Source organism: Lagopus leucura, unplaced genomic scaffold, assembly GCF_019238085.1.
Source record: "Lagopus leucura isolate 7727_CA_CO unplaced genomic scaffold, USGS_WTPT01 Super-Scaffold_100036, whole genome shotgun sequence".
NCBI classification, from domain to species: Eukaryota; Metazoa; Chordata; class Aves; order Galliformes; family Phasianidae; genus Lagopus; species Lagopus leucura.
In genome coordinates this window covers 4,201,063-4,222,068 of record NW_024962285.1, presented here as the reverse complement: position 1 = coordinate 4,222,068, position 21,006 = coordinate 4,201,063, and the positions used below count along the sequence as shown (strand labels likewise).

The 21,006-nt window shown below is 45.0% G+C and overlaps 2 protein-coding genes across 2 annotated transcripts in view; one reads left to right on the top strand and one right to left on the bottom strand.

Annotated features, from left to right (window-relative positions):
• Window positions 1–3,196, bottom strand: part of NCBP1 (nuclear cap binding protein subunit 1) — a 32,458-nt gene extending 29,262 nt beyond the window's left edge. The window contains exons 1-4 of the mRNA XM_042882888.1: window positions 3,058–3,196; window positions 2,832–2,917; window positions 2,348–2,448; window positions 994–1,150 (exon numbers count right to left, since the gene is read on the bottom strand). Of these exons, the coding sequence (XP_042738822.1) occupies window positions 994–1,150; window positions 2,348–2,448; window positions 2,832–2,917; window positions 3,058–3,100 (387 nt within the window). The 5' untranslated portion in view covers window positions 3,101–3,196. The remainder of the gene's footprint in view (window positions 1–993; window positions 1,151–2,347; window positions 2,449–2,831; window positions 2,918–3,057) is intronic.
• A 70-nt stretch (window positions 3,197–3,266) lies between these two features.
• On the top strand, window positions 3,267–20,811 carry TSTD2 (thiosulfate sulfurtransferase like domain containing 2). The gene is made up of 9 exons (XM_042882787.1): window positions 3,267–3,380; window positions 3,448–3,725; window positions 5,331–5,439; window positions 8,560–8,685; window positions 10,979–11,084; window positions 13,350–13,468; window positions 14,094–14,252; window positions 15,167–15,305; window positions 16,201–20,811. Exons 1-9 carry the CDS (start codon window positions 3,276–3,278, stop codon window positions 16,458–16,460), a joined length of 1,401 nt encoding a protein of 466 aa, XP_042738721.1. The 5' UTR covers window positions 3,267–3,275; the 3' UTR covers window positions 16,461–20,811.
• Window positions 20,812–21,006: the final 195 nt, after the last annotated feature.

Genomic DNA, 21,006 nt, shown 5'->3' with positions numbered 1-21,006 from the left:
ACACACACAGAAGTCTAAAAAAATAAAAAACAATCAACACAGCAAAATACACCAAAAAAAAGCATTTTTTCATGAAGACCTACCACTGGGAAGAAGCCTTGGGAAAGAAAGTTTGAGCTAAGCACAGTGCAGTGCTCAAAGAGCACTTTCCCAATATTAATTGCAAAGAACAGCCTTTGACGTGCCTCTGACAGAGCTGAGAATAGCCTTCCTCTGCCACTCTCTTGTCATTGTCTCACAAGTTGTTTGTGAGTGAGCACAACCAGCGAAGGTGAAGCTGAAGACAAAGGACAGTGCCTTCAACGGTGTGATGAGAATTCTATTCCCAAAGAAGTCCCACTGCCAAACAGCAGTCTCTTGACAAGCTGCACTGATATACTAGAAATTTAATTTTCACCTATGGGCTTTAAACGAAGCAGGGTAGCTTGCAACTGGACTTCTCACTTATGAGACCTCCAAAGTGAGAGCACTCAGTGAGAGCTGAGCAAGTGGTTTCAGAGAAAGCACTAGCAACTGCCTGCTTGATGCCGACCCCTCTTTGGGAGACAGATAACACAGGCCTGGTAGCAGCCACGAAGCACTGCTTTTAAGACTGAGTCTTTTTTTCTTTTCTTTTTTACCTCCCATGGGAGCCAAAAGAGCAACGTTTACAAAACAACAAAGTAAAGCATGAGTTTCATTCACTTTTTATATTTTGCTGCAGAAAAGGCTGGCAAGGGTAGGATGACCTCCCTTGGCTGCAAGTTAATTTGCAACTGTGGAAGTACACATTTGGAACGCGATTTGCAACTGTGACATGATTCTTCTCCCCCTGGGAAGGAAATACTCCTCACGTAACATCTTTTCTCTCAGTATATCTATACAACACCACACACTGATGAAACGTGAAGACTGTAATACATGTAGTAAGGCCAAGCTCTCATGGAATTAAGAAAGGTGAAAGGGAGGAGAGAAAAAAGGTGAGAAAAACATCTAACACAAAGAGACACTTACTAAATGCACAGCTTCATTGTACATATTGACTTTCAGACATTCTTTAAGCTGACGAATCATGGCTTCTACAAATTCCCCACCAAAGTTGTAGTTCCTGGCATTCAGCAACCCAACTAGTGTTGTGTAAACAGTAAGCTTTTCTGGTAACAGACGTGCACTGACACAGAAAGAGAAACACGGTGTTAGCACTTATTCATCGTAAGCCAAATGGCAACAGCATAGCAGCTCAGAACTAGCTTATAATACTTTAAACTTGTTTCATCTGGAAGTAACAGAAAGTGTTAACATGACGTAGTTCTGTCCCATGGTTAATACTTTCAACTTTTTCTATTTTTTTTTTTAGGAAAGCAGATGTCACTTGCAACTACATTTAAGTTATTTGCTTTTTATTTATCTCCAATTTTGAAGTCCTCTGGAGGTCTGGCCAAGCAATGTAATAGAATTTATTCAAAGACTTAAAATACTCTTCTAGATTCATAATTTAGATGTAAATATTAAGACTACACAAGATCTACACATTTTACACTGTTAAGTTGGATCCTAAGCTTCTCGAGCCAAAACAATTGATTTAGGGACATGACAGGGGAAAAGAGAAGAAAATGCTGGGTCCTACTGTAAACAGCTTTCCTCAATCTCTTTTGTACATCTGTAGATTAACTCCATATTTGCAAATACATCTCACTGCTACAGGAAAAAATGACATTATTATATCAACAAACATTCCTAGCAAGCATATTTAAAACACGTGCAATGCTATAACACCAGCTGCTGGAAAATTTTCCCTCTCTGCTTCCTTCACACTGCTCTCATGCCCTGAGACAGCCCCCTCCACAAGCCCATCCTCACACAAGGCTCCTCTGCTCCTGTTGCTCATTAGGGAATGAATAGAGCACTGCCAGCAGCCCCCCTGTGTTCCCAAGAACAGGCTCATTAATCAGAGCACCACATGGCCACAGCAGAGAAGTAGGCCACAGGAAGGCATCAGGGCAATAGATATTGGCAGCCTACAGCTTCAGTGCCTTCATTTCTTTAGGAAGCAGGGTGCTACCCAGCATTGTGCTTTTGTTGCTGCTGGGGAGCAGTACAGAACAGCAGTTCTTCTGCTTGAAGCCCTGCATACCGTTCATGTTAACGTACTGCAAGGGAATATCTTCCTTAAGTTACGCTCAGAAGTCAATGAGTTCATTCCTCCTATTTCTTCCGCTTGTAGGGAAGCCAATTTGATATGGTAACAGCAGCCAAGGACTGAAAGCCACCACAGATGCTCAGGTTGCCTTAAACACTTCAACTTACACACCCAACACAAAGAAAGCGAGCACCTCTCAGTCCCCCCCCCGTTTTTCTGCATACGTACACAGTACACAGAATTCTTAGTATCTTGCTTTTGTAATTTGGTAGATCAGCTTCCAATACACCAGCTAGGCCCTCCAAGTTGCTCTCCAGGGATGAGTTACTCTACAGAAGGCAAAAGAAAAAAAGACAAAAATAAAATATTCCAACCTCAACCAGACAACATGAAGCCTGACAGAAAAACCACAGGGTAAGAGCATCGCCCAGGCCAGCTTGTGCTGAGCTCAGCTCTCCCTGCAGCTCCCTTTAGGGCGAACGATCCCTGCCACCCGATCCCCCCCTTCTCCCGGCGGGGCTTCGGACAAGCCGAATCCCCAGCTCTGGGACCATCCCAGCCGTTCGGGAAGCGCAGACGGCGCACAACGCAGCGGCCTCTCCCGGGGATCCCGCAGCGCCCACAGAACACAACACTGCGGCCGACGGCTGCTCCAGCATCAGCCCCGAGCCGGGCGTTTTCCGCCCCGCCACCACGCGGCCGCCACTCCTACCTTCTCCCCTACTCTGCAGATGAGCGACTCGAGTCTCTCCTCGATCTCCGATGGCTCCGACGTCCTCCGCCGCTTGTGAGGCTGTCCTGCTCCGACACACCGAGCACATCGTTACCGCCCGCCGCTCATCAGCCGCCCACCCGCCCCGTCCCCCCACCCCAGCCTGTACCCGCTCAGGGCTAGGCAGGGAGAAGCGCGGGATCAGCCAGCGCTCGCCAGCACTCACCATCGCTGTCATCACTATCATCGCTGTGCCGCCGCCGCGACATGGCACCGGGCAAGAAGCAAGAAGCGAAAAGCGAACCGAACCGGGCCGCGCCGCTCCGCGCCGCGCGGGACTAAGACGACCGCGCTCCTTCCCCGCCCGCTTCCGGCGGCTTGGCCTCCACTTCCGGTTCCGCCTTCTGTCGGACAGCACTTCCGGGGTGGGGTCAGCGGCGGGAGATGGCGCCGGGCGAGGCGCAGCCCGGACTGGGGGCTGTTCCTCGTGGTGGTGCTGGGCCTCAGGCGGCCGCCGCTAGAAAGCAACGCGCATCCGCCCGGAAAAAGGTACGTAGGAGGCGGGCACGGAGCGACGCGCCACTACTGCCCATGGTAACGGCCGGCTGTCTTGCAGGCGTTCTCCCTGTTTGTCAAGGCGAAAGAGGTGCCGGCCGCCTGTCCGGGTGGCGGGGCGGCCGTGTGGTGGAGGTGCTGCCGGCAGACGTTTCGCGAGCGCCGCGGCATCCACCGGCACGTAGGTACGCAGCATGGCGGGGACATCGAACGGCAGGCGACCGGGCCCGGGACCGCCAGCAGGGCGGTGTCCGCTGAGCGGGTGGGAGGACGGGATTGCGGAGAGCTCTGCGAGGCGCTGCCCGACACCAGCGGCCTCCACCGTGAGGAGCTGACCAGGTAAGGCCGGGCATCTGGCGGTACTGCCTTTTTATGGGAGTGATGGCTCTCCAGAGGAGGCCACAAAATGATCGGGGCTGCAGCACCTTTCCTATAAAGATGGGCTGAGGGACTCTGGGCTTGTTCAGCCTGGAAACAAGAAGGCTGCGGGGTGACCTCACTGCAGCCTTCAGGACCTAAAGGGAGCCTACAGACAGGAGGGGAGTCAGCTCTTGGAAAGGGGAGATAACAGCAGGACGAGGGGAAATGGTTTGAAGTGGAGGGAGGGGAGAGTTCAGTTGGATGTCAAGGGGAAGTTCTTTACAGAGCGAGTGGTGAGGTGCTGGAACAGCTGCCCAGAGAGGCTGTGGATGCTCCTTTCCTGGAGGTGTTGAAGGCCAGGTTGGATGGGGCCCTGGGCAGCCTGGGCTGCTGTGAAATGGGGAGGTTGGTGGCCCTGCCTGTGGCAGGGAGGGTTGGAAATTCATGATCCTCAAGATCTCTTCCAACCTGGGCCCTTCCACTCTATGATTTTTTGATGCCCATCCTGCAGAAAGTTTGCTGGCAGCTCTCAAGGCTCTCAGGGGCCTTCAGAGAATTACAGAATCACCAAGGTTGGAAAAGACCTTCAAGATCATGCAGTCCAACCATCCACCTGTCACCAGTAGTTCTCACTAAACCATGTCCCTCAACACAAAATCCAAACATTCCTCAAACACCTCCAGGGCTGGTGACTCCAGCACCTCCCTGGGCAGCCCATTCCTTCTTTCCTTTCCTGCTTCCTTGAATCAGGACTCTCTCCAGGAGTCATTTGATTTATTTGAACTCTCTTGAATCCCATGTGAAACATGATTCCTGATGCTGAAATGATACTTCCTTTTTCGATGGAAGCTCTGGGGAAGCAGGCTGTCAGAGTGGTATGCCTTGCTAAAACAGGTCTGTGCTATTTGAGATATGGGGTTTGTGAAGGAGAGCAGCAGTAGGAAGCAGGAGAACAGCACAGTTTCTCTGTGTATAAATATGATTTATATGAAATATATTTATAAATATATAAATATAACTCTTGCTTTCCATTTTGTTACAGGAATCTGAAAATAGGTCCAGTTTTTTTGGTATATTTGTGACTGTTGTTAGTCAACATAAATACATGACCTGCAAGTTTTCAAATAGAATGCATGGAGTTGCACTGATATGTTCAACTCAAAAATCTAACCATCTCTTTACCAGACATTTATGAGCTCCCTCTTAGCACAGAGAAATATCCCTCTCTTCACAGTCAGACTTTATTCATGTCACCACTTTTTGGTAGTTTGCACCGTTGTTAGCAAGTGTTTTCAGGGAGGAAGCACAGGAAGACTAAAATTTTGTCATAAATCTCCAATGAACATTTTGAGAGCTCACCAAGAATTGCAGACACTGACACTGAACAAGTTTGATGTGCCAGTTTCATAAAAGCAAGCTCCAGTGTCCCACTAGTTTTATGTTTTGCTGCTCTTTTTTATGCTCTAACAACAAAAAAGGAGAAAATCATCTGCTTTTTAAGAGGATGATGCTAATAATGTATTTTTGTGCTTTCAACTCTAACATCCTTTTCCTGTTTGTTTATCTTTGCTATGTTCTGGGCAGCAAGGTGGGAGAAGTACTTCTGTATTACTGCTACTGTGAGGTGAAGGATCCAGAGAAACTCTGTGCTTGGCAAAAGGCTCTCTGCCAGCATCTGCATCTCACTGGCAAGGTAAGGTTTTAGGCAACAGTCATATTCCTTACAGAAAAGCATGCTCTTTGTTTACTCCAGAACGATGTGGCTTGTGAGGCAGCAAGTGTTTTACACCACAAGGTGCTAGACTGTTACAGTTTTGTTAAGAAAGGCATCCTGGCTCTGTAAAGTATCATTTAGAACACAAGTGCAGCACGGCATGCCCAGAAGGCCAAGCTGGACATGCAGCACACAGAGATTGGGGTCTGCTGGGTGTGTCACTACCAGGTGCAGTGGTTAGGGTCATGGCACCAAGCTGTAAATCGGACTTGTTGAGAATGAGAGCAACTACTGGCAGCTTTGGTCACACCACCCCATAGCAGTGCTTGTTCTTGCATGGTATCTTTGTTTACTTTGAATCATGAGAACAACTTTTCCGTGTTGTGAGAACAGCCTTTCGCATAATGTGAGCGGATACGAGCTGAAGGGCAGGAGGCTTGCATAAATGTAAGCTCAAGTACAAAATGTGGAGGCTGTGAAACTTGTGGTCAAGTGAAGATAAGGAAGTAGAATAGAGGTGTCCTGTTGTTGAAGGTAAGATGGCAAAACAGATGCCTCAGCTCAGTGTAACATCATTCACAACCTGTGTGGTCTACCTTCCCTTAAAAAATGTACAGCAAGAATGACTATTTGGCTTCATCTCACGGCCACCAGAGGTGTTAATTACTTATTGGAATTTTGTAGAATCATAGAATGGCCTGGATTGAAAAGGCCTAGCTGTAAGCAGGGTCACCAACCAGCAGCCCAGGCTGCCCAGAGCCACATCCAGCCTGGCCTTGAATGCCTGCAGGGATGGGGCATCCACAGCCTCCTTGGGCAACCTGTGCCAGTGCCTCACCACCGTCTGGGTGAAAAACTTCCTCCTCATATCCAACCTAAACCTCCCCCGTCTCAGTTAAAAACCATTCCCCCTTGTCCTGTCACCATCCACCCTCACCAGCAGCCATTCCCCCTGCCGTTTATACACTCCCTTCAAGGACTAATTCTGGGCTCAAAAGCTGGTGTTCCCAAGGGAGGTAGACTTTTTCCGAGAGGGTAACTCAGAGCAGGCCACTACTTTGATATTTGACTTGTCTTCCTGAAGACTTTTCTTTCTATGCCAATAGTAGGAGACCAGCCTCTGCGCCCTAAGATATGCCATATTAGGTTCAAGTGCATTACTGCTGCTGGCAGTAAAAGAGATATCTTTTTAATTTGTTTGGATGTCTACAGTGAATATCTGCCCCATTTACTCATCTTTAGATATTATTTTTTCTTCTTTTTTTCTGTCTAATGTCTCCTGTGTTATTTGTTTGTTTTCTTATTTTTAGTCCTTTACTTCCTGGTATGGATTTTTTTTTTTTTTAATTGTGAATGTTCATGTCAGTTCTTTGTGTCTTAGCTGCATAGAAATTATTGTGTGAACAGTGTGTGTGCTGTTGTGCAGGATGGACTGTAACATCAAAGCATTGGGTTTTTAATCTTACCAAAGATCCTATTTTTCTTCTTTCTGTGCTTCTTATTTTTTTCTATTTCTGGGAACAGGAATTTCTCAGGGTATTCTAACTGAGCTAACAGATTTGCATCCTGTCTAGTGTTTTTCTCAGAGCTGGTGCTGTTTAAAGCAGGATGGACTCAGCACTCTACATTCTACAGACCCAACCTTCCTTGCTCAGAAGGAATGAAAAGAGGGCATCTTCCTTATTCTACATCTGCAGAGTCTAGGGGTGAAATGTCCTGATGTACTGACTTCTTTTCTTTGGCTCAGTATCTTGTCTGGTGGTTGGATAGGGGAGGAGGAAGGTGCCCCCTTTTTTTCCCCTTTCCAAATTGGTTCAGCAGTTGCCTTTTCAAATGCTTTTTTTCCCTCTCTTGTATTCAGTCTTTTTTTTTTTAACTCCACCTCAGAAGTTTTCGTTTGTGTCAGTGGTGTAGGTAAAATGACTCACGCTGACATTTAGTGTTGCCTGCTGTATTGTACATTCTCACATTTTTCTTTCAGCTATCTGAGTTGTTGAGCACAATCCCACTGCTCTTCCTGAAGCAGAATTTCAGTAGGAATTTGAATGCTGACTGCAGTATTTGCTTGTTAATCACAGAATCACTCAGGTTGGAAAAGACCTTAAAGATCATCGAGTTCAGCCACAACCCAACCATGCTACCCAAACTCTGACAGCCCTCTGCTAAATCCTGTCCCTGAGCACCACATGCAAACGGTTTTTAAACACAGCCAGGGATGGTGACTCAACCACCTCCCTGGGCAGCCCATTGCAGTGCTCAACAACCCTTGCTGTAAAGAACTTTCTCCTGATATCCAACCTAAACTTACCCTGGTGCAACTTGAGGCCGTTTCCCCTCGTCCTGTCAGCTGTCAGCAGTGAGCAGAGACCAGCCCTGCTCTGCTGTGAGCACCTTTCAGGTTTTGGAAGAGAGCAATGAGGTCTCCCCTCAGCCTCCTTTTCCCCAGACCAAACAGCCCCAGTTCCTTCAGTCTCTCCTCACAGGCCACATTCTCCAAGCCCTTCACAGCCTTGTTGCCCTTCTCTGGACCTGCTGCAGCACCTCAGTGTCCTTTCTGTGCTGAGGTGCCCAAAACTGAACCCAGCACTCGAGGTGAAGCCACACCAATGTCAAGTACAGGGCAGGATGAGTTCCCCAGTCCTGCTCACCGCTCCATTCCTGATCCAAGGCAGAATGCCACTGGCCTTCTTGGCCACCTGGGCTCACTGCTGGCTCATATGCAGCCCATCAGCACACCAAGGTCCCTTTCCATCGGGCAGCTTTCCAGCCACTCCTCCTCAAACCCGTAGGGTTGCCTGGGAGAACCCTACCAGTTAACCAGTTGTCATTTCTCTGTTTATTGCTCAAACTCACCTCTGTCAGTTTTTTGAAACAGCTTGAAAGCAGTTACTATTTTTTTCATTCCAGTTTTTGTTTTACTGTGTTTTATTTTCCCGCTCAACTTCACTGTAATCATCTTTGTCTCCTTCCCTGCCTCATTAATCTCTTTTCCAAGCCTACTTCTGTGCTTTTCATCACCGAATCTTATTTTGCTCATTTTCACCACAGTCTGTTTCTGCTGGTACTAAGCTATAGGCCTGTTCTTCTCTTGCCTTCTAGGTACGAGTTGCTTCAGAAGGAATTAATGGAACAGTTGGTGGAAGCAAAGTAGCTACCAATCTCTACATTGAAGTTATGCTTGCTCAGCCTCTCTTCAAAGACATTTTGTGTCGAGATGATTTCAAGGTATGAAAAACTTACTTTCTGCATAGGCATTGTTAATGCAGGACATATTTAAGAAATGGGCACACTGGTTCTTAATAGTATAGTTGATGGGAAAAATTCTGCTCAAACAGGCTTGCTCAATTATCTTTATTTCCCCAGAAAATAGACAGAGGAGAGTCTTTGGCTTTCTTCATTCAAATAAAGGGAGAGTCTGCTAGGGGCATTTCCCCTTAGGTCTCAAATTGTCAACAGCCTCCTTTATATTCCTATCTCCTGACTGTATGATCCCTCTTCCTTTCCTTTGTCTGAAGTCCTTGGAGGTTTTAGATTTCCCTGTCTGCCAAATATGTGTTTCCCCTGATATATAATCCCTCCCCCTTTGTATCATGCATCACAAGTGTAATGAACTCCAACTTAATGCTGCTCAGGGTGGAGAATTTAGTATTAATTAGCCTATTAAGCCTGCGCAGTAAGTCCAAAGTTCATAAGTTCAAGTTGTTGATCAACCTTTGTAACTTAAGCTGTGTTTGGTGAGAGTTTACAAATAAGTACAGACATGAAGCAGAGAGGAATGTGCAAGCTTCCATGCAACTTGCATGCGAGAACAGCTGGTCCACAAGACTCTTTTCTCTCAATACTTCAATGGCTCAGTAGCAGTTCTGCTCTCTCTGTGCTGACCTAAGATAGGTGTTCCTAAACTTTGTTTAGAAATCTGCTGGTGCAAACAGCAGTAGCAGTTACTGTAAGCAGTGATGGCATCAGTTGCAAAGTCTTGTGGGCTGTACACAAGTGAAGGAGGGAATATGGTTGTGTTCTTCTGCAAGCATTTACTCTCATTTGAATGTCAAAACCTGGGCATCACAATCCATGCAAAGAATTCTCATGGTCCTTACCCGCTGCTTCAGGTGTTGTGCAGGCTTTGCTGTCCTTACAGGTGCTGTGTCAATTCTGTGAATTGGATGTTTTGTAGGGAAAAAAGGCAATATATCTATACATGTATGGGCAGAGTCAAGTTTTTCATCCTTACTGCACTTAGTGCATAACTCTACTTAAGCCTGAACATATATGCTGATTACTGTCTTCAGATGATAGTGGCAGCTGTGTGCACCATATGGCTTTTTGGTGGGCTTTTGCTAACCCTTCACTGCATGTTTTTTTTTCTGAGGGCGAGAAAAGCTGCTTTTGTTTTTACTACTGTTTTCTTTTTCACACAATTTTACTTGCAGGGAGTACCATTTTGTTCCTCGTAAATAACTATTGAAAAGTGTTAGTGAGACTTGTGACTCAGATCCCACATAGAACTACAGTGCTGATTCAGTCTTAGCACTTTGTGTATTGAGTTTGTATGAAACACAGAGGTAAACCTGACCTGTTACTGTGCAGTTGCAAAAACAAAATATAGGTGGAATTTTACATTGGAAAAGTTTGCAGTCCTGCATGACCTTTCCAGGCACCAGCACTCATGCATTAGCCCACAGTGGTCTTTTCTGTGCCCTAGTTGCTCTGCATGTCAAGTGAGTGAGTGTTTCAAGTTCCTGTGCCAAGAAGATGGGAACGAATGAGTGAGTGTTGGGCTTGTGGCTGTGAAAATACTCAGTGGCCACTGTAGTTGCTGCAAACTGATTTCTGTGAGAACTGGCAAAGTGCTGCACTTTCATCAGTGTGTTTGTATGTTTCTAAACCATATTTGAGGCTTGTTCCTACATTTTGATCCTGTCCTCTGCAGAGGGTTGCCTACCAGAAAGCGTTTGCCATGACCTCCAAAGGTTGAGTATGGCAGGGGGAACAGTCTGTAATTTTGAAGACTTGCACCTGGCTTACCTTCCACATGTCTTTTTCAGTACTGAACCACTGCAGTTCCCTTTGCATATGACAGGAGGCATGCCCATGCTTGCTGTGGGGGTCAGAGGATCAGAAGAGATCTGCAGGCCCAGATGCATCAAAATGGTCTGTCACAATAAGAGATTATTTATTTACCATGTCTGCCAGGGTCAGTAAGCTGGGTCATGGCCTTGACCTTCTCATCATAGATGTTAGCAATGCTGTTTCTAATTAAGAAAGAACAGCTTTCTCAGCCTTACCACTGCTTGCTGACACCTGCCAGATGGGGCCTGACACACATGCTGGGTGGTCACTGGGACTTGACTGCTGGTGGTGGAACTGATCCCTAGCCCTCCGGATTTTGGCATGTTCTTTCTCTCAGCCACTGAGACATTTTCAAGTTCTAGTGCGATGTACAAACTAAAATGAGTGGATATTTTTGATCTTCACACCTGGAAACTGTAATGCATTATTCCTGTGTTTTATTTCCTAGAGTAGTGCAGGAGGAGCTCACTGTTTCCCGGATCTTCGAGTTGGAGTATTCAAAGAAATTGTACCACTGGGCATTGATCCTAAAGAAGTCTCTTACAAAGAAACTGGTAAGTCGATTTTGTGAAAAATAAGAGGATCTCACCCAGGTGAGAGGTAAATGAGAATAAGGTATCTGCATAAAGAATCACTTCTTTTTGCCTAGTGGCCAGGATGCATGAAAAAAAAAAAATACAGAAATTGATTTCTTACTAGTAGTCAAAATTCATGGTATAGGGAATTTGCTGGCCCAGATTTTGGTTTCCTGAGTGTTTGGCTGCTTCAAAGAGCCTAGAATTAACAGCTTTTTTTTTTGTAGCAAACTCTAACAGTTCAAAGGACATCAAGCAGTTACCTTGTTTTGGGAAGGTAAGAACTTCATTCTTTCGTCAGGGAGTGTCACTGAACGCCTGCTAAAGTCAGTGTAGACTGAGATTAGGGGTAGGACATAGGAAGGATGCTCAATTCCTGAGTACATTTATTCAGAATATTTTGTAGGTGCTTGTGACTGCTTAGAATTGATAGGTGTGAAGAGCTCCAGTGCTTTTATTGTCATTAGCACGTAGTCCTTTGGATCCAGTGGATTCTCTTGCTGTGGATGCAAAGACCTGCATTTAACTTTTTTTTTTTCTAGAAAGTGCTAGAATCCTGCAGGAGCTCACTCTTGAGTGTATGTATCTTTCCTCATTCGGTACTGTTGATCTGCCCTTCTTTGTGTTGAAGTTAGCAGCCACACTCCTGTCTGTTCACAGCACAGCAGAAAGAGCTTCTGAATCAGATCCATGACAGCTCCTGACACAAACAGCATTTGTTTTCTGCTTCCTGTAAATGTTTAGCATGGATTAAGACTGGTAAGAGGTAACTTGCTGGGTGTCTACTCTAAGGAGGCTTATGTAGATGGTAATGTGTTGGTAAAATGATTTATATTTAAGATTAAAAGGTCTGGCTAAGAAGTTACTCAACAAGAAGAGCATTCCCTTGAACCAAAAGCTAACAGTCGGTGATTGCTGCATTTCTCCATTTCTGAGCTTCAATAACACTGGATACTTCACCCTGTGGGCTGTGTCAAGAGCCATCTCTCTCTTATTCACCGCTTGATTACTTGCAATTGTGGCAGTTTAACAAGCTACTGAGGGAGCCTTTCTTGGGAGCCCTTATTAACAGTTATTTGTTTGGAAAGCATCCCTCCCAGGCATGGATACCTGGCTTTGTTAGCACTGGAGTGATTGTTTTTCCTCACCCCGTACTTTTTTTTTCTGAAATGGTGCATTGTTTCAGTTTCTGCACTCACATCACAGACAACAAGGGAGCAGAGGGGGCAGCTGCTGGCCAAACTTCCTCTCATTTGATAAAGCTCCTCTGATCAGTCCTAAATTGTGTTACTATGCATGTAACAGTGTGCAGAGCACTAAAAATACCAATTAGCAGAGCAAGTTTGGACTTGTTTTTCCACCAGTATTTCTTGTTGGTGGCAAATTTCTGCAGCATCTTCCTGTGACTTCCCCTCTTTCCAGTGTTTTTCTGCCGTTTTGGCAGGGTTTTTTTGTGTGTTTGTTCGTTTTTTCCCCGTTTCTAGACAGTTTACAGGGTGGGTAGGAGGCTTTTCATGTTCTGACACCATGTTTGTACTTCTCTTTTTTTAATTTTTTTTTTTTTTTTTAACTTCTATTTAACAGTATTTTGTGAAAATGGTTTCCATCACCTTAATGATTTGCTTGTAGGGTTATTTTTCTATATATCTTTTTTTAAATATATTTTTTTAATTTTTTTTATATAAGGGGTTTTAGTGAATGAGGCTTTTTGTATTCCAGTAAATTGAGAGTTCTGAGTTCTGAGAAACCTGAAAGCAAAGGAACTGTAAATCCAGGTTACGCTTACATTAGTTTTCAATTTTGATCAACAGAGGTGAATTTCAGGTAAAATGTTGCTTCTCTGTAAGGTTCAGCACATCTAAATGCAATGAAAGATGAGCCAAGTGAAAGGAAACATATTTTCTTATTTCTTTAGAGTTCTAAGAGTTGCTAGGGGGATGTAACAAACGCCGTACAGACAGGAAAGTATCTGCTGCTTTTTCTCTCATGTGGAACAGAAATAACTGGTTTCTTTGGAAAGTACTGCAATTGGAAACTGAGCATGGATGAGCTTGTCTGGATGAGTTGAAATGATAACTTTTTAAATTGTCACAGAAAAATTTCTGTTTCAGCTTTTAGTTGGAAATCCAAGGAGACTCTGAATCAGGGAGATCATATATAATATTATATAATATTATATTGTGGTTCTGATTCTCAAAACTTTGTGTTTTGTTTTTTTTTTTTTTCTTCCTCTTTACTCTGAAGGAATCCATTTAACCCCTCAGGAATTTCACAGAGAAGTAGAACATTATCTGTCTCAGTCCAGTCAAGGACAAAGTGATACCATCTTGCTGGATTGTAGGAACTTCTATGAAAGTAAAATAGTAAGTGTTTGCTTGCTTCTTGCAGTGTGTTACAGATGCTGCAGGGAAGCAGTCCACATCTGGGGGATGTAACTTTGCTGGGGAGGACTGATCACATGTGACAAGCTCAGCTTCGCAGTGATGGTTAGGTACAGGCAGTGGAACTCCTAGAATGGAGCCTGCCTGGCAGGGTGCTTAAACATCTTGGAGTGTGGAAAAGACAAAGTGGTTCGTAGAACATGAGTACAGAATATTGGACAGTGTGAACTAAAATTGGTATAATTTGTAAGGATGTTTTCCTTGTCCCATATCTCACAAATGGGGTTGTCCCACTTTTTGTATTCCATTTTCCTGCTCTTCTGCACTGTTACACAAGTAGTTCATCCTCTCTCTGACAGTTGCGTTCTGATTAGATTCCTCGTTTATGCTTGAATGAGAAGAAACATATACAGAGTTTTGTTAAAGATTTTAACAGCTATTTCGATGCATAAACGCAGTTGAGGAGCATCCTGGAGTAGGTGCAGTGTTGGGAGTGTGCAGTGACCTGGTTGATCTGTCCCAAAATTAGTTATTTCCTCTAGTCTGAGACACAGACCTTACCATGTAAGAGAGTTCATATTCACATACCTAGCTGATGTTGTTTCAGGGACACTTCCAGGGCTGTCTAGCTCCAGATATCAGGAAGTTCAGCTATTTTCCCAGCTACATTGATGAAAACCTGAAGCTGTTCAAAAACAAGCGTGTCCTGATGTACTGCACAGGAGGCATTCGTTGTGAAAGAGGCTCTGCTTACCTGCGGAGCAAGGTGAGATACCATTCTGAGTGTGGGAGGGTTGAGGAGTTGAGACTGCTTCAAGGGTGCCTGTCATTTATTTTGCTGGTAAATGCTTACAAATATAAACTGCTCAGTGTGGGGAAATGTTTGTCTCACATCTGCTTCATGGTGCCTGTCCAGGACACGGGCTTTACATTGCATCTCAGCACAGTGTGCTACAGTTGCAGGAGTGAAAATAGTAACCTATTTTGTGAGAAAAGGTATATACTTAGAAGTGCCTTGGCCATTTTAGTGGTCTTTTAGGGGAGTTTGAGAGCATTCTTTAGTGTTTCTGCAAGCTCTTTCTAGCTCTATCTTGTTGCAGCACAGCTTGAGTGTTTCACTGTGGTGCAAGTCAGCTTGTCAGTGATTTTTCCAGTGCAGTGGAGTTGGATCCGCACTATTCTGTTTGTGCCTTCCATCCCACTGTTGTCCTGGGTCCCATTCCTGTATAGAGCAAGAGAACAGAGCACAGGCGTGTAGTCCAGACGTGTAAACCTTGATTCTTTCTCTGCTGCACCACTGTGAACGTTGAGAAGTTCTGTTTCTGTCAACAACTCACTACACAAAACCAAAATGAGCAGTGTTTACAGAGGTTCAAGTGTTTGACATGTGGGGCAGCAAAGCTCCCTCAGCCAATATAGTTTCCAGCCTTCTTTCCTTTGTTTTTTTTTTTGAGTACACTATGAAGCATACATTTTGAATTATGTCAACAAGCCAGCATTGTGAGAGCTGCCCTGTGGCACCAACTAGATTTTTTGGGCACTTGTGGTGCTATCTGAGGGTCACTGAGAAACTGCTTATTTTCAGTGAACCCCTAATGTCTTCAGATCTGCTTTTGGAACTCTGGCATAGGCCCACTGCTACTGTCTGCTTCAGCATTTCTGCTATTGTGCTTTGAACAGGCAGTGTGCAAAGAGGTCTACCAGCTAAAAGGTGGAATTCATAAGTACTTGGAGGAATTTCCAGATGGCTTCTACAGGGGAAAGTTGTTTGTATTTGATGATCGTTATGCCATTTGTTCCAATGAAGATGTCATCTCAGGTAAGACTGGATAACAGAAGTGCAGAAGGCTGAGAAGTTATTGCAGTGGATTCCACTGAGATGTCTAGAACATGGGGAGCTGGACGTGTCTGTGTGTTCCATCTTCATTCTCTTTGATCTCTCAGTACGGCCACTTTTCATTATGATAATCAACTCTGTGGTTTTACTCTGTGATTTTATGATTCTGAACAGTTTCTTAATCTGGGCAGTAAAATGAAGCATCATGCAGAGCTGCTGTTAAGTGGAGGTGTCAAACAGAAGTGTCGTTACCTGCTTGTTTCCCACATGATCAGACTACGGTTGGCCAAGTGATGGAAGCATTAGAGTTCTGCTGGTCTCAGTTCAGCTGGTCTGTATTCCAGTGATCTCAGAGAACATCGGCATAGTCTGATGGGTGCTGGGAAAGTGGTAGCACTTAGTTGTTTCCATGCTTGGATGAAGCCTTCTGTAGCTTGCAGAATTTCAGTGATTTCCACTTGATGAAGTTACTAAGAATTTCACTTAGTCTTCTGGCTGTGGTCACTCTTCAGCTATTTCAAATGAAATACCTGTTGCTGTCTTCTCAGTTGCCAGGTACTCGTTTGCCAAGAAAACAGAGGAAACCTGGCTTTAGCTTTCCTTTAGGAAGCAGTGCTGCAGTCATATGTCTGATCACGTCTGATCTGAACTAGAGGAAGCAACAGCTTTTTCCTTGTCGTAGGGTGACTCTTTTTACATTAAAATCAGAAGTTTAAAAATGAAGTATGTTTTTAGAAAATAAAACAAAGGTGGGGAGACAGTACATAGCCACTTAAATGGGATTTCAGCCTCCCGATGCCACAGAAAACTTTCTGCATAAGGGTCAGATGGAGCAATGTGGGTCATAATGTGTTTGGTTTTTTTTTCCTCCTTGCAGCATGCAGATACTGTGGGACGCTGTGGGACCAGTATAAACTCTGTTCCAGCCAGCACTGCCGGCAGCTTGTCCTGACGTGTCTGAGTTGTCGCAAGAAAGGTCTCACAGCTTGCTGTCCTCTTTGTCAAGAGAAAGAGCTTCAGGCGACCTCAGGGGCTCCAGGACAGGCACTAAAGGAGGAATGTGAATGCACAAAGAGGCGGCCAAGGGTACCCATTGAACATATCTCACAAGGGACACGGGGCACAGGAGAAGATTAAGCTGTTTCATTAGCCGATCTGACACTCACGCTTATTTGAAGGGCTTCTAAAACCAAATCTCTATCTGTTACTCAACTGGATTACTAAGAAATCACAAGTCTTTTAGCTTGGAAAGTCTTGTTTATAACTCACTTTGATATCCTGAAAAAAAGTGCTTTACCTGAACATGTACACCGGAGTGTACAATCTATTACTAGTGCTACTGGATTCCTCTCCCTGCCTAGTCTTGTAGCCAGGCCTCTACCATGGGGATTTTGCAGCAGAGGTTGTGTGATGGGACACAGCTGCTCACAATTTGAAACAAACTGAAGGGACAAAAAAAAAAAAATCCACTCTTCTTCTTCCATGATGGTGGATCTTTCTGACCTCTCCATTAATTATGTATTTGCTGTAATAGACAGTGCAAGCATTATGAAGACTGCAGATTTATGAGTATCTGGCTAAATCGCCAGATTAGAGTTGAAGGTATTTTCCACATACATACCCATCTGCACCTACCTCTTGCTTTACAGTAGTGAGAAGCAAAGGGTAGTGACATGAAGTCACAGATTTAATCCAGCATAAAAGCTTGAAGGCAGAGTAAGGATCCCTGTCACAACTGCAGCAAAGGCAGAGGACATGCATTGCTCATAGGTACTGTCTGCCCAGCTGTACTTGCTTATGAAGTGTGGTATGGCCAGCAGAAGTGATTCTCATTTTGATCCTTTTGTCTGCTGTTTAATCCCTTTGCTTGTGAGTAAGTGAAATATCCACGACTCAGCTCTGCTTGCACTAGAAAGAAATGACAGCTTGAAGCATGTTGCTACTGAGGCACAAAGAGAGGGGAGGACAGAGACTGTCATAATACCAGTTATGGCAGTGGAAGTGGTGGTGATGTGTGTGTGTGTAAATGTCTGAAAAAGCAATAAGATTGTTACCCACGTTAAACAACTCAAGATGTTGGGAGCATTTGTGCTTTGCAAATACAGGTGGAGACAGAACAAGGTTTTGTGTTGAAGTCCCTTCAACCTTTCCTTGTCTTTCTTGTGCTGGTGACCACGGGCCTGGATGCATTACTCCAGATGGGGCCTCGTGAGGGCAGAAGGGAACAGTAACCTCCCTTGCTCTACTGGCCACCTCAATTTTGATGCAGCCAAGGAAACAGTTGGTTTCCTGTGCTGGGTTGGAATTAGATCATCTTTGAGGTCCCTTCCAACCCAGGCTGTTCTATGATCCCCATGGCCCTCTCTGCCTCCAGGTTTAGCCTCTTTAATGAGCTCTCCTGCATCAGTGAGGACCAGATCCAGAAATACTTCACCCACTGCTGGTCTGTGTAATATCTGGACCAGGAAGTTATGCTGAGTACGCTCTAGGAGTCTTGTGGATTGCTTACAACCTGCTGCCTTGTTTTCCCAGCAGACATCCAGGCGGCAGTTGAGGTGCCCCAACTGGATGAGATACTTCGAACACAATGCTTCTTGTAGACGATGTGAGAAGGCCTCATCAAGAGGCTTCCCTTCATCAGAAGCCTGTAGAAGACACCAACCACCAGATGCCCTTTATTGTTCTGGTCTTAAATTTTAACCCCACAAGCTCTCAACTTGTCCATGGTTGTTTTTCAGAGGCAGCTCTTTGCCATCTATCCATTTCTTAACATAGACGGCAACTCCTTCACCCCTCCTTCCCTGCTTACCTCTTCCAAAAAGCTTGTAGCCCTCAATTTTAGTGTTGCACTTGGGTGATTCGTCTCACCACGTGTCTGTGATAGCTATTAAGCCATGGTTTTCTAATTGCACCGTAACTTCCATCCTACTTATTTCCCGTGCCGTGAGCATTGGAGTGGACTTCAGCTTCTTCTCAGATTCCTCTGAGACAAATCTGAGGGGCTGATTACTAGCTCTCCCATGTCACAGGTTGGACATGCCTGATCTATACTTTCTTGCTTTTGATCCTTTTATGCAAGGTCTGCGTGTGGAAATAACCTCTGCTTGTAGAATTCTGTCTAGTGTTTCTGAGAAGTGGCTTAATAACGGGTAATGGTACTTGTGCAGGGGAAGCCACTGCACTTGTGATGCTGGAACGGTTTTCTGCATAGCCCTAAGAAAATCTTCTATTTTAATACATGACTTTAATACTCTCTCTGAGATGAGTGTCAGTGAAGGGCACACAGGCGTATCAGCACCACAGGGTCCAACAGGTACTTCAGCTAGCTCATCAAGAAGAGTGCTCAACCGTGGATGTGAATCTTGAAAATTTCCTTCTAGCCTCTTCACCTGGCGAAAGTACAGCTCTGATCAAAGTATTCAGGTCGTCATAAAGTACAAGCTCTGGAATCCAGTCTGCTGATGCCTTTGTTTACTGCAATCTCCCTTCTGCTGTATCCGCCATACATAAGTGCCAGAAATGTTAGTAAAACTGAGCTATGAATTTGATCTTGCTTACTGGACTGGACAGAGCAAGATCATCTGTCTTGTCAAAGAAAATAATTGAAGGTCTCATCCAAGAGGCCTATAAACAAAGCTGTTGTTTGGATTCTCCTACCCATTTACTCGGGTGGTTGGCATCTTTTCTCCTAAAAAAGGCTATTTTCTTGTCACCTTGGCTATACCTGTTAGTGCCAGCAAAAATCTTCAGCAGAAGCTGGAGCAAGACTCTTGGTTCCCCCTATCTTACCCCCCAAAGCTTAGCTGGCCAGTTCACTTCTGGTGAAGATTGGAATATTAATGGAAAAATATGCAAGTTGTACTTGCAGGACTGATCTAGAGCACTGGTGGAAGTGCTCAACTTGCATACAATACTGGAGATCCTACCTACCTCAGAGTCACCTGTTCTGGTTCTTGCTGCACTAAGGCAGTGGTGGAGAAGGGTTTGAAATGTGCAGACAGAGGTTCCCTCTGCTGCATATAGGTGAGGGGAAGGGTAAAATGCGTGCTTAGTCCCGTGAGCAGGCTTTTTATCCTGTTTTCTGCATTGCTTTTCTGAGATTAATACAGGTAAGGACTTGCTGTGTGCTGGTGGTAACGCCTTAAAGAAGACATGTCAGTTCCAGGGTAGGTCAGTGAGGCAGGATTGGCTGCAGTCACCCAGTGGCTTTCTTCCTTTCTTGCTGGAGAGCTGCTAAGATGAAACAGTGATCCACTTGATCCTAAACGTCTGTGTTTTGTAACTCCACTGCTGCACAACTTGATGCCTTTCCTCGCAAAGCCTGGTGCTTCTCAACACAGCCACATCTCTGCTTCGCAGTGGTTGGCTCACTGATGTTCTCTGACATGCCTCTTCAGCAAAGCAGCTCTGTGACAAAGACCAGCTGAGTTACCAGGGCTGGGCCCATCAGCCTGTGTTTGGACTACATGGGTAATGTGGATGCTAACTCCAGCAGAACAGGAAAGGATGTTTCTTAAAAGGCTTTTGTTGCTGAAGACTAAATGCTGCTGTCACGTCCATGACAGTGCTACCTGCATCTCCTTGCATGTCTGGGTCGCTGGGTACCATAAGGATTTCCCAGGGTAAGGTGTTCATGCAGTTCTGAAGTCACTGGGGCTGATGAGCCTATTCTATGTGTATCTGACTGTATAGCGGAAAGTATTTTCACTGTTGCTGTTGTCATGTGGTTGCTTTGGATCAATTGCTCTTGATAACAGTAGGAGACTTTAATCTCCTAGAGTCCTTTGCAGTCCATATTTGTTGTTCATAAATGCTTTGAGGCACCGGATAAGTCTACGTTGATTCTTCTAATTGATATTTTCCTGCTGTTTCTTGTCCAGAAGCCTTTCCAAGGCATCCAGCAGAAATGCAAGGCCTTCATGTCCAAAACTGTCAGCCTAGCTGGTTAAAGACACACTCAGAGACTCGGGACAGTTAAGAAGCTTTTCTTCAGCTGTTCCAGATTGCAGTTAATGAATGTACTCTTGCTGAGGACAGGGTACACTCATGTTTACTGTTTTTCAGTCCATCAGATTTGGCAGGTGCAGAAAGGTACTTGTCAGCCATCTCACGTTTTGTGGACAAATCCTTGTCTCTTAAAGGAGCTTTGGAGAGATTCATGTCTTCCATCATTTTCTCAAAAAGATCTGTAGCTTCTTTTTCTGATAACGTCATGCAACGTTCGACAACAAGTGCCTGGCAAGTGGAATTTCACTTACGGTACGTTGAGTGTCCATAGGATGCTGAATTAGAGGTTCCTTTTCTCTCACTGCTGATTTCCTGAAGCATGTAATTCTGTCATGCAGCTTAGGTCTGGTCTGGAAGTCATCTTCCAAGGAACACCCACTCCATTTTGTGTTCATCCTGCTAGGGCCCAGAGAGGCTGTGGATGCTCCATCCCTGGAGATCTTCAAGGCCAGGTTGGATGGGGCAGCATGGTCTAGTATTAGATATGGAGGTTGGTGGCTCTGCGTGTGTTGGGGGGGTTGGAGCTTGGTGATCCTTGGGGTCCCTTCCACCCCAAGCCATGCCATCATTCTGTGATCTGAGTAGATGGCTCAGCTGAAACTGTGACTCTGGTTTGATGAATTAGTTGAACTTTTTGCAGCACATATGGTAGAAAGATGTTTTCTGCCAGTTTCTT